Consider the following 15,543-nt stretch of genomic DNA (forward strand, 5'->3'; position numbering starts at 1 on the left):
TTCTGTAACTTTGGTCATTATAAGATCATTATAAGGTGTCAATGAACTTGCATATATAATGTAGGTACTACTGAAAAATACAGCCTGACATATAGCAAGAGATGATTAATTTAGTAGCGTGAACTCTCATTATTTCTGGGAGCTTTGTCCTTTTATAAAATAAAGAAGTCCACAGCTATTTAAAAAAATGAAATATTGCTATTTGTGGAAACATGAATAGAATTTGAGGTGAAGATGCTAAGTGAAGTAACTCAGAAAGTGAAAGACAATTACCAGATAGTTTCACTCAGAAGTGGAATATATAACCAACGCAAACATATAGGCAAAACACAACAAAAATAACTCTAAGACTCTGTCAAAAATATGGTTACCAAAGGGGAAGGGATGGGGGCTGAAGCACTGAGAAGAGGTAGAACTCAGTGGTGGGTGAGCAAAGCATATGCACATATCAAGTGCAAGGATGTGCTGTACAAATTACATAGTGTTGTAAATGAATGGGGTATCAACAAAATTTGATTGTAAAAATTAATAAACTAAAAAACAAAATGAAATAAAGAAGTATATTGTTCTTTTCAGACACCAGCTTCATAAATTCATGGTCACATTGTCAAAACCTGCAGACAATCTGGGTTTCCAACGTGTCTGGGACATTAATCTAGGTCTTGACAATCTAATCTAATCATTCTTTCCTTGCCAACTACAGCTGCCAAATTTTACTGTCCCAGTGGGAATTTCATTGACCTGTTCTTTATGGTGTTTAGTACAAAGAACATGTGTGTGTGTGTGTGTGTGAGAGAGAGAGAGAGAGAGCAGAGATGAGACAAGAAGAGAAAACAAGATTAAAGAAGACGAGAGAGAGAAGACATGAAGACATCAGGAATGTCTAAAGAAATAATAGAACCTTCAGAATTTTCCAATTTATTCTTTCCATACATTGACAGTAAAAAGCATTTGAGAGAAAAGAAGGAAAGAAAATAGTATGTATTGAATGATTGCTACATGCCATCATTTTTTGCAAGTCCTATCTATTAATGAACACAATAATTCTGCCTATGAGTTATTATTTCTATACTTCTAAATGTGAAAGGCCCAGAGAGGTTAAGTAACATCTTCAAAGACACATAGCTTATCAGTGGTGAAACCCAGAGTGAAACCCAAGTATTCTTTCTGTTACCAAATGAGGGAAATGTAGTTGACTAAAGCCAGACATTAAAAACAAAACAAAAATCAGCTAGCAATTTCAAATAATTTTTAAAAAAGTAAAAGTACAATATTTACACTTTACTTTTACCTTCTGTGTTAGGTAGTCCTTTCCCTAGAATAACTAGAATTCATTGCTACTAGCAATTTCACACATATTCTGATATTTAATCAATGAAGGATGTCTTTTAAAATACATTTAAAATTCATATCTGATAATCATGTTTTGCTTTCAAGTGCTTCATAAATAAAATCAGTGAAGTGACTTTAACAATAAAATGTTCTTATGTAGACTCTAGTAGATGATTATGAAATATGAAAATATGTTGTCCCCCTTCCTCCACAACTATAGTTGGTAGATGAACATTAAAGGCGACATATCAGGCATTGTTGTTAAAAGAACCCTTCCCTGAATACCCAAGTTTTAGTTTTCCAGATTTAGGGGCAGACCATATTTACTGAGTCCTCTGATAGGAACTTTCATACATATTTAGCTCATTTTACACCATTTTATTCCATAACTCTGTGTTATGGCTGTTATCTCCATTCTACACTTCAAGAAGTTGTGAGACAGGGAGATAAAAGTATTTCTCCAAGGTTCTTCAATCTATTAATTCATTTTCATGATTTAAACATCTTTGAAGTAGGTAAAAGCTCTAGGAACTTGAGGCTCGGTGAGGGTGATTTGCTCATGAACGGTAAGATCTATGTTTGAACCTAAGCATGTATTAACTCCAAAGTCAAGGCACTCTTAAGTCATAATCATAGTCCCTGGTCATCCAACTACCTCTGTTTCCAGCTTAAACATCTCTCATGACCTCTATTCTTCACCCTGATCATGATTTTGTGCCTCGTAATTTTCTGGTATTACTCTTTCTTCCATTCTAATCCTTCTACTTTGTCCATTTTTCTGGATCCCAGCTTTAGGAAGAATCTCAGGGGAAATGACAACCGTCTACCAGGTACAGACAATACCACCAGGGGAATTAAAGGCATGAAAACAGAGTTCATTTGGTAGACCAAATGGGTATGTGAGCATTTGTTAAAGCCAAATTAGGTATGTCTTCTTATTTGGCACATAAATCTTTCAAAAATAACTAATCCAAAGCATGACAGCTCACTTACACACACACACACCCCCACACAAAAACACACCCACACACACTAGTAGGCATCATTCATTTTCTGTCTATGCAGCCATGATAGAATCTGTTTGACTTGATAATTTATCAAAATCCAAAAGAAATTTTTTCATAGCTTTGCTAAATATTTTTTTAAGACTTATTTATTTATTTATTTTTTTGTTTTTTTATTTTTTTATTTATACAAGCACTGGGTACAGTCAAAAGCACGGGAGGGTGAGAGAATTCACCAGAGCCAGAACAGGGAACAGAACTGGCAGACCTATAAAATACACTGTTGAGGGGAGCAGTGGGCACGGCAGTAGAGGTCTGTCGCAACATGTGGGACCCTTGCTGGTGGCCGGGGCTCGAACTGGCGCTGCAGGTGCGGCGGGCAGCTTCACAGCCCAGTGCTCAACCGCTGCGCCACCAGGGGAGGCCTGTTGCTAAATACTTGGATCCTTTCTGAAGTCTACAAAATTTTTATAGGCATATTTCAAAAACATATACCTAAATCTGAATTTCTTTATAACATGGATCAGTGAATAAAAATTTGTTAGGAAAGAAATTGAAGGTCAGTTAATTTTTTCATGCACTAAGTATTTTTGAGAAGTAAAAAGATGCCTGAGAATGTTTGGACATTCCTAGTTGTTAAATTTTGCTTTGTACTCTGGCAGCATGAGATAGTGACAGGGAAACTAAATCAGGAATGAGAAGACATGATTTTAAGAAGATATTCTATATATTGTCCCCTCTATTTTCATTAGGGGACTCATTTAAGTTTAACATATAGAAGTAATGAATGATCACCATTAATGGAATGCAAATCAGAAAAATGCTTAAAAACAAATAGTCTGGCATCCAGTTGCCTTGATTCAAATCCTGGTTCTATCACATACTACCTGTATGAGTTTAGGGAAGTAGTTTTGATCTGTCCAGGCCTCAGTTTCCTCACCCAAAAAAATATGGGGTGATTGTTTGTATATTCAAAGATAATTGTGAGACTAAATGAAATAATACATGTGAAGTGCTTATTTCTACATATTAGTATTAATACAATTTGTGTATACTTTATGATTATGTCACAATCAATGTTCTCCTCATGAAGAGATAATAACAGAAACAAAAGCAATATGACAATATTATATTGGGCAAACTAAATTTATAGTGTGCCAGAAATTTTTGGAAAGTTTTCATTGTATTTATAGTTCTCATATCAACATCTTTAACATCCTCTTCCTCCATCACTCGTACGGAGCCTTAGTATTAACTAGCTACCACCTTACTTAGCCCTCACAGCAGCCAAAAGATACGACTCTTATGAACTTCATTTAATGGCTGTGGACACTGAGGATCAGGACAAATATGCAATCTGCTCAGCATCCCACAACAGGAAAGAAGAGTCAGGATTCCAGCACACAGCTCATTCCAAAGCCCATGCTCCTCCAGTCCCAGGATGCTTTCCAATTTTTTTTTATAGTGGTTCTTGTGTGTCAACCAATTCCTCGCTTCCCCTTCCTCAAAAGAAGAGCACCTATCACCCCATGCAAGTCCATGATTCTTCTATGAGTAAGATTCAGTACAAAAAAAATTAAATTTGGATAGGGATAATAAATAAAAAACAAGAAATATATACATTAATGCCTTTCTGTTTTCTACCACATTAATAAATATAAAAATAATTAATGTTGTCTTCTGTCATAAGGGTTTGAACCTGATTAACCTATCAATATATGAAAAATGTATGATTTGGGGAATATGTTTTCATTCATAATGGACTATCTAATCACTACTCAAAAGCCCATCATTCCTTCCAGGAAGAAACTTTTCAACTCATGGGCAAGACAAAAGAAACTAAGGGAATGCTGTGTACTGAAGGGACAAATGCACACCCCCTCAGATAACATGATCAGTGTGAATCCACCAAATGATCTCATCAGAATGAATTCCAGGAATTCAAATCCCAAAGATGTAACTTTTTTTCTTGAGAGAATTATACTTGCTAACTTAATGGAAGATGTACTGGTGAAAGGAATCATTTATGCTTTTACCAGATATGTATACCTCCTACCTTGCCTAATGTGCCCACCAATTGAAGAATGCCCACCCCAGTGTCCTAGTCTTGGGGGGTATGTTTTCAACCTCATGATCCTTTTAATTCAGTCCACAAGTGATAGGAGTTATGGTGGGCATTTGCCCCCTGAGCGGACAATTTATAGTGAGATATGGAGCTAAAATCCCTGTCAAATTGTAACATCTTAGTAACCAATCACATTCCTCTCTTAGAATATTAGATTAGAATTACAGAAAGAATAAGCAAAACAAGAAACTAGAAAGGGAACACACAAAGGGTCGGACAGTGGCCAAGACAGTCCTGGCAGCACGCCTGCTAAGGCAGTTCTACTCATTGCTGAAGAAATGAGACAGGGGCTTGTTTCAGCCCCCGGCCTCTATTGCAGTAAGAGTTCTTCTCTCCTACTACCTAGTGGGTATGTCTACAACTGTCCTCTTTCCTTGGCAGTTGAGTAAACCTGTGTGTGTTACTATCCTCCACAACCAAGACTAATAGCTAATCAATTGTTTTGATAGCCATTCTTTAAATTCCTCTTCACAATGGAGATTATGAAGGGAAATTTGCACCCCGTTAGATGTGGTCTCAAGGACTCTTTTAATGTTCAATCTCTTTTTCCTTCCCTTATTTCCCTATATCCTTCAACCAATAATCATCAATACTAAGCGCCTACTGTCTGGGTGTTTTGGTGGGATGTGTAATGACCCTGGAATTGTTCCTACCATGTTCAAAAACAGTGTTAGATACTTAGAATTACCCCAAAAGACAAGCATAAGATCCCTGCCCTCACTGAGCATTTTGTCTGTCCAAGGTGCTACAATATGAACAAGTCACTAACTCACATGCTCTGAGAGGCTGACTTCAAGCAGCTAGACTTCCCCATGTAGGGAGAAATGGAAATCACTCCCAAAAGACGTGATTCTAAGCTGACACTTGAAGGGGCAAGAGAAATTTACCAGCTAAATGGGGTCGGGTGACATGAAAGAATGTTCTACATTCCCAAGAAAGGAAGCAGTTGACACTGGGCCCAAAACACCTAAGAAATGTAAAGTGTATACAGTGCAATAAACTGGCTTTCAGTACAAGATCTAAACAGGGTAAAGGTGAAATTCCCCTGATTTTTAAATGTATCAGTTTCAACTGGCAGCATCACTGTTTCTTACAGGTTCCAAAAAGACTGGGGCAAATAGTAGAGGGTAAACAGTGATTAAGGAAGACTCAACCCCCTTAGGGAGCAAAAATATGGCACCTACATTTTATGCCTTACCATACATTCTAGGGCAGTTATCTTATGCTGTTCAGAGTCACACAAATTGGAAAAAAAAGTAATTTTTTATTGTCACCTATCATCATCATCATGGTCATAATTTATTTTTGGAGGACATCAAATCATTTACATATTTGAACTCACTTAAAATTTTTAACACTATGAGAAGTAGGCAAGAGGTACTGACCCTATTATTCAGGTGAGAGAACTGAGGTTATCAAAGAAGACTAATCAAATAGAATGAACAAAAATAATTGCAAATACAGCCAGAGTTAAATATATGCCCACAGAAGATGAAGAATCAAAAGGAAGGCGATAGTTCTGTATATGTAGTCCTTAGCAACTTTCTTTCTACAAATATTTCACTCTCTTTCTTACTAGCATCAAAGAAAGATGTGAACCCTCTGGGAAAGAGAGAAAACTAAGGTTGATATCTTTACTTGAGCGTGAGTCCAGAGTTCTTCCCACATTCCTATCTGGAAGTCCCCCAAGAGCTAGGTGCACCTGAGTATTAGGGTGTAGTTAGTAAGTGCCTGTGGCTGACTCTATGTGTACCTTCTTCTAGAGAATTCAGCTGGATAGACCCTGGAAATCTTTCAAGTGTAAGCAACTCTCTATGGATTATGATTTGAGAAAGATTAGGAAAATTTTCTTCCCACATCTCAACAGCAACAAAATACTCCAAAGGCCAAGTGGTGACTGCAATTCTTTCATTAGGCCTTCCATACTGGCCTCCCTGCACTGTTCTTAAAATTTGGATATTTCAAAGAGCAAGTTTCAGGAGTATCACCACTGCTAGGGTAAAAGTAACTGGGCAGCATGAGGCCCTTTATATTAAAGAATTGAAGAAGAGGCTCAAGCAAATGCAAAAGCAGATTTCCTACTTCAGAGTTTTGACCAGATTCTAACTTACAAGAACCTAATCATAATGTTTTTACCCTGTGATGGACTTTCACTTTCTCTTTTCACCATCACCATCACCACATCCTCATCATCATAATTATTTGTTGTGCACTTCTTTCCCAAGCGATGTGCAAGGTGGTTTACTTGAATTAAATTATTTTATTATAGTAACCCTCCAATGTAGGAACCATTTTATAGATGAGGCAATATGAAGCTTAGTGAAGCTAAATAACTTTTCCAAGAACATCAAGCTAATGAAGAATAAAATTAGGATTCAAATCTATAAGAAATATCTTTGTTTTGTTATCTTAATTAACTGAGCAAAGAATTAAGAAATGAATCCATTAGCACACTGGGGAGCAGTTTTTTATGAAAATTGTATTTACTGATTTATACTTCCAATTGCATATGATTTATGTCGCTGAGAGGCTAGAAAGTTTTAATTATATTACTGTGGCTTTGAAATAACATCAGACCTTCAATGGCAGATTGCTGCTCGTAATTTAAATGCTGTATATTATATTTTCCTCTCTTGTTATACTTAAAAGAGTTGCACTCATGCATACAGATATTATAAGAAAACAGAAAAAAAAGATTATAAAATGAGACTAAATCACTGGCTTTACAATCAAAATCTTTTTCTACATTATTTAATTGAAAAGATACTGATTTTTAATTAGAGCCTACTCTATCTTGGTTAATTAATAGCCAACAGAAAATAAAATGAGTATAAAATGACAACTGTTACCTGTTGAATTAGTCTCTAAATAAAAATAATCCTTGTTATTTCCAGAAAAGACCTCAGGTGCATAGCAGGTGAGAAAAACACTGAAAAATAGGAAAGCTCATGCCTTTTAAAGTTTCTTTAAGGACTGGAGGTGAGATATGGCAGGTGCATGCCACATTGAAAAGCAGAAGAGGGTAGCATTTTAGAAAATACAGTTTGGAGTGAGGCTGCTCAAATCTTGGCTTTGCCATTTCCTATAATTTGTCCTTGATGAGTTAGTTATCATTCCTGCGCTGCATAGTGAAATGGAAATGTGAGAGTCATGCAGATTAAGCAGGATGATGTATGGAAAGCAATGAAATGCAGTGCCCCAAGGAAGCCTACAAGACAAAGGTGGATATTGTTACTTCTGCCACTGGGGATTAAAATGGTGGCTATTGGAATGGCATGGTATAGTAATTAATATGTTTTACTCTGTTATTATCAATAACAAATGATTATAAATGTCTTTAATATCAAGTAAGCAGTATGATGTTTGCCTTGAAAACACAGCTCAGAACTGAGATACAGAATGAGGATTATCTAAATACTAAAGTCTCCATTTAAATCAAGGATACCTATATTTCACAGATCAGACACACTGCATCTGTGAATTAGCTGGTTTCCTTCGGAAGGACAGAAAGGAAAGGCAGAATGGAGATTGGAAGTTCAGGGGTTGTAACAGAAATGGTTTAGCAAAGTTGGAGATGGATATAAAAAATAAGAATTAGAGGAAACAGGCAAGTTGACATAGAAGCTAATCCTAGAGGGACAGAATCTGGACCTGCACCATTGTGTTAAAGAACTATGTCAGCCAAGCAAATCTCATTTTGGGGAGTTGAAGTCCTTTAATGCTCTTCAATAATTCTGGTCCCCACATTTCCATTATACATAAATCCACAAGTACAAACCCAGAGCCTGGTAAATAGTTGAGAAAAGAAATAATTTCCTAACAATTTTTTTAAAAAGACAGGAAAAACAGACAAGTACCAACTTCTACTGGCAAACTACTAAAGTAGAAAGATATGGCTGATCAATCAGTGGAAGTCAGGATTATACCAATTTAGTTTTTCAGAGTAAATCTGAGAAGTAGGATAAATTCATTGTATTTTACCATTTCCAAATGATGGCTTAATAGATTGGCTGGCCCTATTTTACCATCATGTTATAAAAGAAACAGCCCACTGAATTTCATGCTATGTTCTAAATTTCTGTTTTGACTAGAAAGAGAGTAGTAAAAAGTCCTCTGACCTCATTGAAGTAGAGATTAAGGATTTGGAAGTTTTCCTCAAAGTCTGAAATTGGCTAAAGCTTGCCCCTGAAGGCTTGACTTTTATATGTTATTTAGACTTTAAGTCAACTGTTTCTACAAGCCTTTTCTAAGCAAAGAACATATAAAGTGCATTTCCCACTTCCTTGGAGGTTATGAATCCAATAGTGGAGGGTACTTTTTTTTTTTTTTTTGGGAGGATACTTTTGAAGTAACACACTTCATATGGTCAATTCATAGGAACTCACTCAAAATATGAGTTACTTGTAAGAACTCTGTATGTGTACAATTGTGGACAAGAGATACACCGATGATTACTGCTGCCGAAGAGAGCTTTCCTCTACCCTCTCCACTTCTCCATTACAACTTAAATAACACCCTTCAGGAAAAAAATCGGTATTAAATGTCAGTGGTCTACATCTATGCTTTACTCTATGCTCAAACAAATTACACACACACACACACACACACTTACACACACAGACTCACTCATGAAACTATATGTGTATTTGTACAAAAATAATACTGTGTTCTATCCATTGTTTTGAAATCCGATTGAATAAAGTTTTAATGTGTAGATTTAAGAGAATGAAAATTACTTGTGTACACTTAATTTTATCACATACAAAGAACAAAACATGCTTTTTTCATAATTTTATCAAACAAAATTGAGCTCCAGGTCAAGCATGTTACCTCCGCTCAATTTTATTAACGATAGTAAATTTTATAACATATGTGAATCATACTTTAGCCATTTTCCTCTTCATGGTTTGCAATTATGTATAGCTCTTTCTTCTATAAATGATATAGCAGTAAGTAGCCCGCAATATATCTTCACATACTTTTATTTCTACAGCATAAATACTAAAAAAAATAGAAATGTAGTTTAAAGACTTTAAAGGCTAGCAACTTTAAGTATGTTTTACCATAAAACAGAAGTATTTTTAGTGCTCTCTCTCATTATTGATTTATACCTTTTTTGCAGACCTCTCATTGTTTACCAAGTACCAGGAAAGGCACTAGGAGGAAATACAGAGACAAAGTTCCTGTCATCTAAGAGATCATACTCTTCTCACTGTCACTCTCTCTTGGAGAAAATGATACCTCAGAGTAGCTCTTCACCTTCTGTATGGACACAAAGTATATTTTCTCTCCTTTCCTCCACTATTTTAAATTTTCTTAGCAACCAACCCTCTTCTACCTCTGTGCTCAGGTCTCTCTATTTTAGCTCTTTCAAATAGTTGCTCAACTAGCTTATCTGACTTTTTGGGTTTTTGTTCATCCACCATTCTATTTAACAAATAAGAGGCTAATAATTGATTTACAAGTGAAAGGTCTTCCTTCATAAAGCCTTAGAAGCCTAAAGAGAGAGCGGACAGAGTACAAATATTTTTCAATGTAATGACTTTTCTCCTATTCCTTCTCTTACCTTCTCTCTTACACACACACACATCAAGAAAAAAAGAATTATAATGTAGTGTGGAAAAAGTTTCACAAATGAATGATAAATAAAATGTCATAGAAGCCCAAAAGAATGGGTGAATCATTCATTCTGGGGTAGAGGAGCGGGAAGGTTAACTATTAGAGAAATCTTCGTTGAGAGGTAAACTATAATCTAAGGAGATAATCTTCTAGGCTTGGGGTGTGAGGGTTTTCCATACAGTATAAACAGAACAAGGTAAAAAGTGCTTCTGAAGTTTGGAGGGACATAGTGTAGCTTAGGGTGATGGTTCTCCAGATTTAATGTGCCCAATAATAATCCAGGGAGCTTGCTTAAAATGCAGATTTATGGGCACTCCTCCCAATAATTTGTTTTATAAAAAATCTGCATTATAAACAAATGAATCCAGGTTAACTACACTTTGAAATAGACCAGTAGAAGCTGTGTGTTGAGCAATGACATGAAATAATGTTGCTACAGAATCTAATACAAACTAATAATTCAGGTAAGCAACAAAGTGAGACAATGAAAAATGATGTCAGGTTTTTGAATTTTGGCTTTTTGATAATGGCTTGGCAATGTAGTGATTATTTTGATCAAAAAACACCTTTTCACCAAAACTGTCTATTGAATGGCTGAATGAAGGGATGTGGATAAAATTCTGAGAAAGCCACCTGAACTGTGAGCATTACTAGATTAGTTTAACTTGACTGTAAGAACACCAGTTTTAGACTAGTCATTCCAGAACCACACACTCGAGTCTTCCAAATGCTGTCTTGACGTATGTCACACTGATAACTTTTATGCAATTCTACCAAAAGGCAAATGAGATCTTCCTGCAGATCATCCATGTACACATGCACCACAGTTATGATGCCAAAGCCAGATACTAGTCCTTGGAGCTGAGATCTGGGAGGTCAGAACAGCTCTTACATAATTTCCCAGCGACTCAGTGGTGGGGCCTGTGATTAATGCTACATGATGGCTCTGAACTTTCTGTTCAGTCGGTTATCTTGCTTTTCAGTGCTCCTAGCAAGAAAGAACGTGTGACCCACAGATTTCACTCTGAATACCCATCATCCAAGCCAACTACACTCACATCACTCTTTGGCCCCTGAGAACTGTTTCCAAGCCTCACTCTGTCAAGAGACAAGTTACCATAGGGCTGTCAGCATGTCTTGAAGGAGGGGACCAAACAGAGTAATACAACTTCCTACAGCCCAGTTGTTCAGGAAACCTACACAGAGGCTGGGGGTTCTTTTGGAAAAAAAATCAGAGGAGCTCTTGGAGGAGTGGCCCCAGCAGAGAAACAGAAGTAGAAGGAAGGAGTCGAGCTCTCTGCACGGCATCTTTCGCAGCCTGGCAGCGTCTCGGTGGCTGGAGTTCCAGTAGAACAGTTGCCCAGTGCTCCCAGCACCCCAGGCCAGGAGAAGCGCTGCCCATACTGACCAACTTTCCGAGCTCGGCCAAGTCCTGCCAGCTACTCCGCTCAGCCCGCGCGCCTCTGCAGCACTCACCCTGCGCGAGCGCAGGTGAGGAGCCGAGCCCACCCCAGCTCCTCCGTCTGCTGCCTCCCCACTTCCTTACCACCGCCCCGGAGCGTTGGCCAGAGCAAGGTGAGGTGACACTCGCCTAAGCGCCTGCAATATTTCGTCCACACTCCCACCTCCACGCGGGGTCCCTCCATCCAGCCGGCGCCAGGCCCGGAGAGCACCTGGTTTGTGGGGAGGAGTGAAGTCAGAGGATCGAATCCCGGGCTCAGAGCAGAAACGAGCAGGGGGCGCCTCTCGCCCCCACCTGCCCTCACCTGAGGGTTCGCTGCCTGGATCCCCTCCCCGCACACTCAGGCTACTCACCAATTCCAGGGCTCGGAGGAAGGCAAGGGGCTCCTTCAGCGCTCGGAAGGAGCCTGCAGAGGCCAGCTTTGGACCAACAAGAGAAAAAGAAAGCGTGAGCAAGGGGCTGGGGGCGCCCTTCCGTAGCCCCGGCAGCCGCCCAGCCGGGTTCTGTCCTACCTGACTCACAGGGTCCATAGCTCACCGTCGCTCGGGCTTCTCACCCAGGGGTGCCCTTTAAAAAATGAAGTTCGAGCTTCACCAGCGTCCTCGCCCTCAGGGGCAGACGCTGCCTTCAGGGAAAGTCCGAGGCGCGAGGCCCGGAAGCCCCCGGGAGCGAGCAGGGGCCCTGGGCGAGCCGGGTGCCCAGCGCCGGCTCCGAACGCTCTGCGCGCCGCCAAGCTGCCTGCGCGCGGCCGGCCCAGCGGATCCCGCCCCGGGGTGAGGAGGGAAGGGGCGGGCTGGGGGAGACGCGGCCGGGAGGGGGCCGCCCAGTCGCCAGGGGAGGCTGCCATTGGCCGGCTGCGAGCTCCAGAGGGGAGGGCGAGAGGTGGGCGAGGCAGGAGCCGCGGGCATTGGTGCCCGCTCCGCGCGCGCGGGTGTCCTCAGGCCCCGGGCAAACTTTGGGTCTCAGGGCTGGGGCAAGCGGACTGGCACCTTCGGCAAGCCTGTTCCCTGCCTGAAGAAGGGGGTTCCAGGTAAGAGAAAGGGACCCACACCTTTCATGGGGAGGTGTGTGAGTTCTGGTGACTTCTCAACTCCAAAGGCACACTTTGGATTCCCTTCTTTCCCCCAGAGCTTCGTGGAAGTCCTCCGAGGGGCCAGGCATCGCCAGGTGCTAGGATACAGCGAAGAACAGGACAAATGCTTAAAAATAAATAAATAAATTAAAAAAAAAAAAAAAAAAGGCTAAGCAGAGGGCCAGGACAGAGGGAACCCGGCTAGAGGGGAGGCAGGAAACGAATTAATCTTGAATTTGGGACTATGTGCTAGAGGTAGTATCCTCATGGATTACTGGGTGAGGTTAGGAGCAAACAATCATGCCCATTTTAAAGGTAAAAATACACTGCTCTATCTTCCTTAGTGAGGTTGAATTAGTCGAAGTGAAACAACTCATGCAAGGCTAATCAAGGACTGAAACTCAGTTTTAAAATTCTTCTAAAATGCATACTGTTTCTTCTGAGGTCCTTTGCCTAAGATAAGCCCCCCACAGTGAAATTGCTCAAAGTCATCACAAATAGGAGTGAGTCCCTCCCTCCAAAAATCAGACGCTTTTTCTTGAGCCTTAATCAAAGTGGGCCTCAATTTATCCTCCCTTTCCACTGCTATCCTTGCTGGAAATAATATGTAGCAGAAACTTTTCTGAGTTTTTTTATGAATCTGAAATTGTGCTAAGGGTTTTATAAATGTTCTTAATTAAATATTCACAAAATCCCATGGTTTGGTAGGACTGTTCTCGTTTGAGAGATGAAACTGAGTCGCATGGAAAAGAAGTGGTCTGGTCAAGATTGTACAGCCAGCAGATAATGTAGCTAGAGTGAATTCAATCAAGAGTCAGGGGGAAAAAAAAAAAAAAGAGTCAGGGGGAAAAAAGTGTCAGCTCTTAGCCACTACATGGTGGAGCTGTTATGTCCTTTCTTCTCACTCCCTTTGGACTGGATTCATGTATGAAGTGGTCTCCCAGCAACACAGACAGGCCATCTGTTTACTACGAAGATTTGCCAGAAAGGTTTGGAGTGTGTGTGTGTGTGTGTGTGTGTGTGCATGCGCGTGCGCACGTGCGTGTGCTTGTGCGTGCAATTGGGAGGAGGTATTCATATTTAGGAATGGGGGAGAAAGATAGATGAAAATGAAGAGTTTGGAGTCTGCTAACAAGCCAAATTTGGGTAAGAAAGAACTTCCAGTGTAGATTGCCCCCTGCCCATGGATTGTATCAGAGAAAAACTAGAAATTTAGTGAGTAAGAACTGCAACAGGCTAGTTGTACCATCTGTAGTCAGCCAGTTTTGTTCCTGCTGCTCTTCCTACATGCAGTTAGAGTCTAAAACAGTTAGAAACTGTTGTTTCAAAAATAAGCCATTATGCAACTATAAGAAGGGGAGAGAACTAACCTGATGAAGCACTTAGTGTGTGTCCTTCAACTTGTGTGTATGGGCTTGTGTGTGAAGTTTCTTTTTCTCTTCACCATCTCAGTTTTTTATCTACCTTAGCTGGTGGTTGTGAGGACTTGATACTGTACATTAAAATACCTATGGTAGAGTCTGGAGTATCTCCCACTTTTATAGAATCAAAGATCAAGACTCAGAGGCCCACATTAGAGACATTGGTCTATTGTAGCAGTAACCCCTGCAGTACCCTGTGGCATATATCGTTGAACTTTTTTTTTTGTCTTTTTTTTTAAAATAATAAATTTTATTTTTATATTCCCCATACAATTGCAGCCCCCCCCCCATTCTGACCCCAATCCCTCCCCTCCCGCCCCTCACCCCCCAAAAAGTGTCTCTGGTTCATAGTTTTTGTTGATTTTGATTTTCACTTTCTTATAGTTATTCATTTTCCTGGTCCCTTATTTAAGTTTTCTAGATTCCTGCTATGAGTGAGACCATCCGGTATTTTTCTTTTTCTTTTTGGCTTATTTCGCTGAGCATGATCCCTTCCAGCGCCATCCATGTTGCTGCAAATTGCATGTGTTTATCTTTTTTGAATGCTGAGTAATATTCCATGGTATATATGTACCACATCTTCTTGATCCAGTCATCTATTTTTGGGCATTTGGGCTGTTTCCAAAGCTTAGCTATTGTAAACAGTGCTGCTATAAACATAGGGGTGCAGGTGTTCTTTGGAATGGATGTTTCTGTGTCCTTTGGGTAAAGACCTAGGAGTGGAATTGCTGGATCATATGGAAGCTCTATGTTTAGTAGGTCCAGAAATCTCCACACAGCTCTCCATAGTGGTTGGACCAGTTTGCACTCCCACCAACAGTGCAGGAGAGTTCCTTTTTCTCCACACCCTCGCCAACATTTGTTGTTGCTAGTTTTTTTAATATGTGCCATTCTCACTGGTGTAAGATGGTATCTCATGGTAGTTTTGATTTGCATTTCCCTGATTACAAGTGAGAAACCCCACCAACTGGGAGAACATTTTTGCACACAACACTAATGATAAAGGACTGATCACAGAAATCTGCAAAGAGCTGATGAAACTCAGCAGCAACAAAGAAAATAACCCAGTCAAAAAATGGACAGAAGAGCTAAAAAGAAACTTCTCTGAAGAGGAAATGCAAATGGCCAACAGGCATAAGAAAAAATGTTCAATATCGTTGAACTTTTAAACTCAGGAGTGCCAAGATATTTGTTTTTGACCTTTGCAACTGGGCAGAGGTGAGGTGTGCATTTTTGCTCAGAATTTTCAGGAACCTACGAGTGACCTGGTGTCTTGCTTGTTTCCTTTTATCATGAGATGCACCGAGATGACTCTGGCAACCCTGGTCCTGGCCTATGGTTGATATAAAGCAGAGCTGCAGCTGGACCTTGGTGGACATTTTGCTGAGCAAAAAACGCATTTTGTGTTGTAAAAAAAAAATGACTTAAGTCTTTTTGTTACTGCAGGACAATGTTTTTTCTTCTGTACAAAGATGAAACTTTGGCACATACAAGACTAATTGATACAA

At 39.8% G+C, this 15,543-nt stretch overlaps 1 protein-coding gene across 1 annotated transcript in view; it reads right to left on the reverse strand.

Annotated features, from left to right (window-relative positions):
• The window catches only part of SYNPR (synaptoporin), a gene marked incomplete at its 5' end in the record, with an annotated part of 296,390 nt that extends 284,318 nt beyond the window's left edge, over window positions 1-12,072 (reverse strand). Inside the window, 2 exons of the mRNA XM_084247343.1 lie at window positions 11,896-11,961; window positions 12,055-12,072. Of these exons, the coding sequence (XP_084103469.1) occupies window positions 11,896-11,961; window positions 12,055-12,072 (84 nt within the window). The remainder of the gene's footprint in view (window positions 1-11,895; window positions 11,962-12,054) is intronic.
• Between the last annotated feature and the right edge of the window lie 3,471 nt (window positions 12,073-15,543).

The sequence above is a fragment of the Talpa europaea genome (assembly GCF_964194135.1).
Source record: "Talpa europaea genome assembly, chromosome: 11".
NCBI classification, from domain to species: domain Eukaryota; kingdom Metazoa; phylum Chordata; class Mammalia; order Eulipotyphla; family Talpidae; genus Talpa; species Talpa europaea.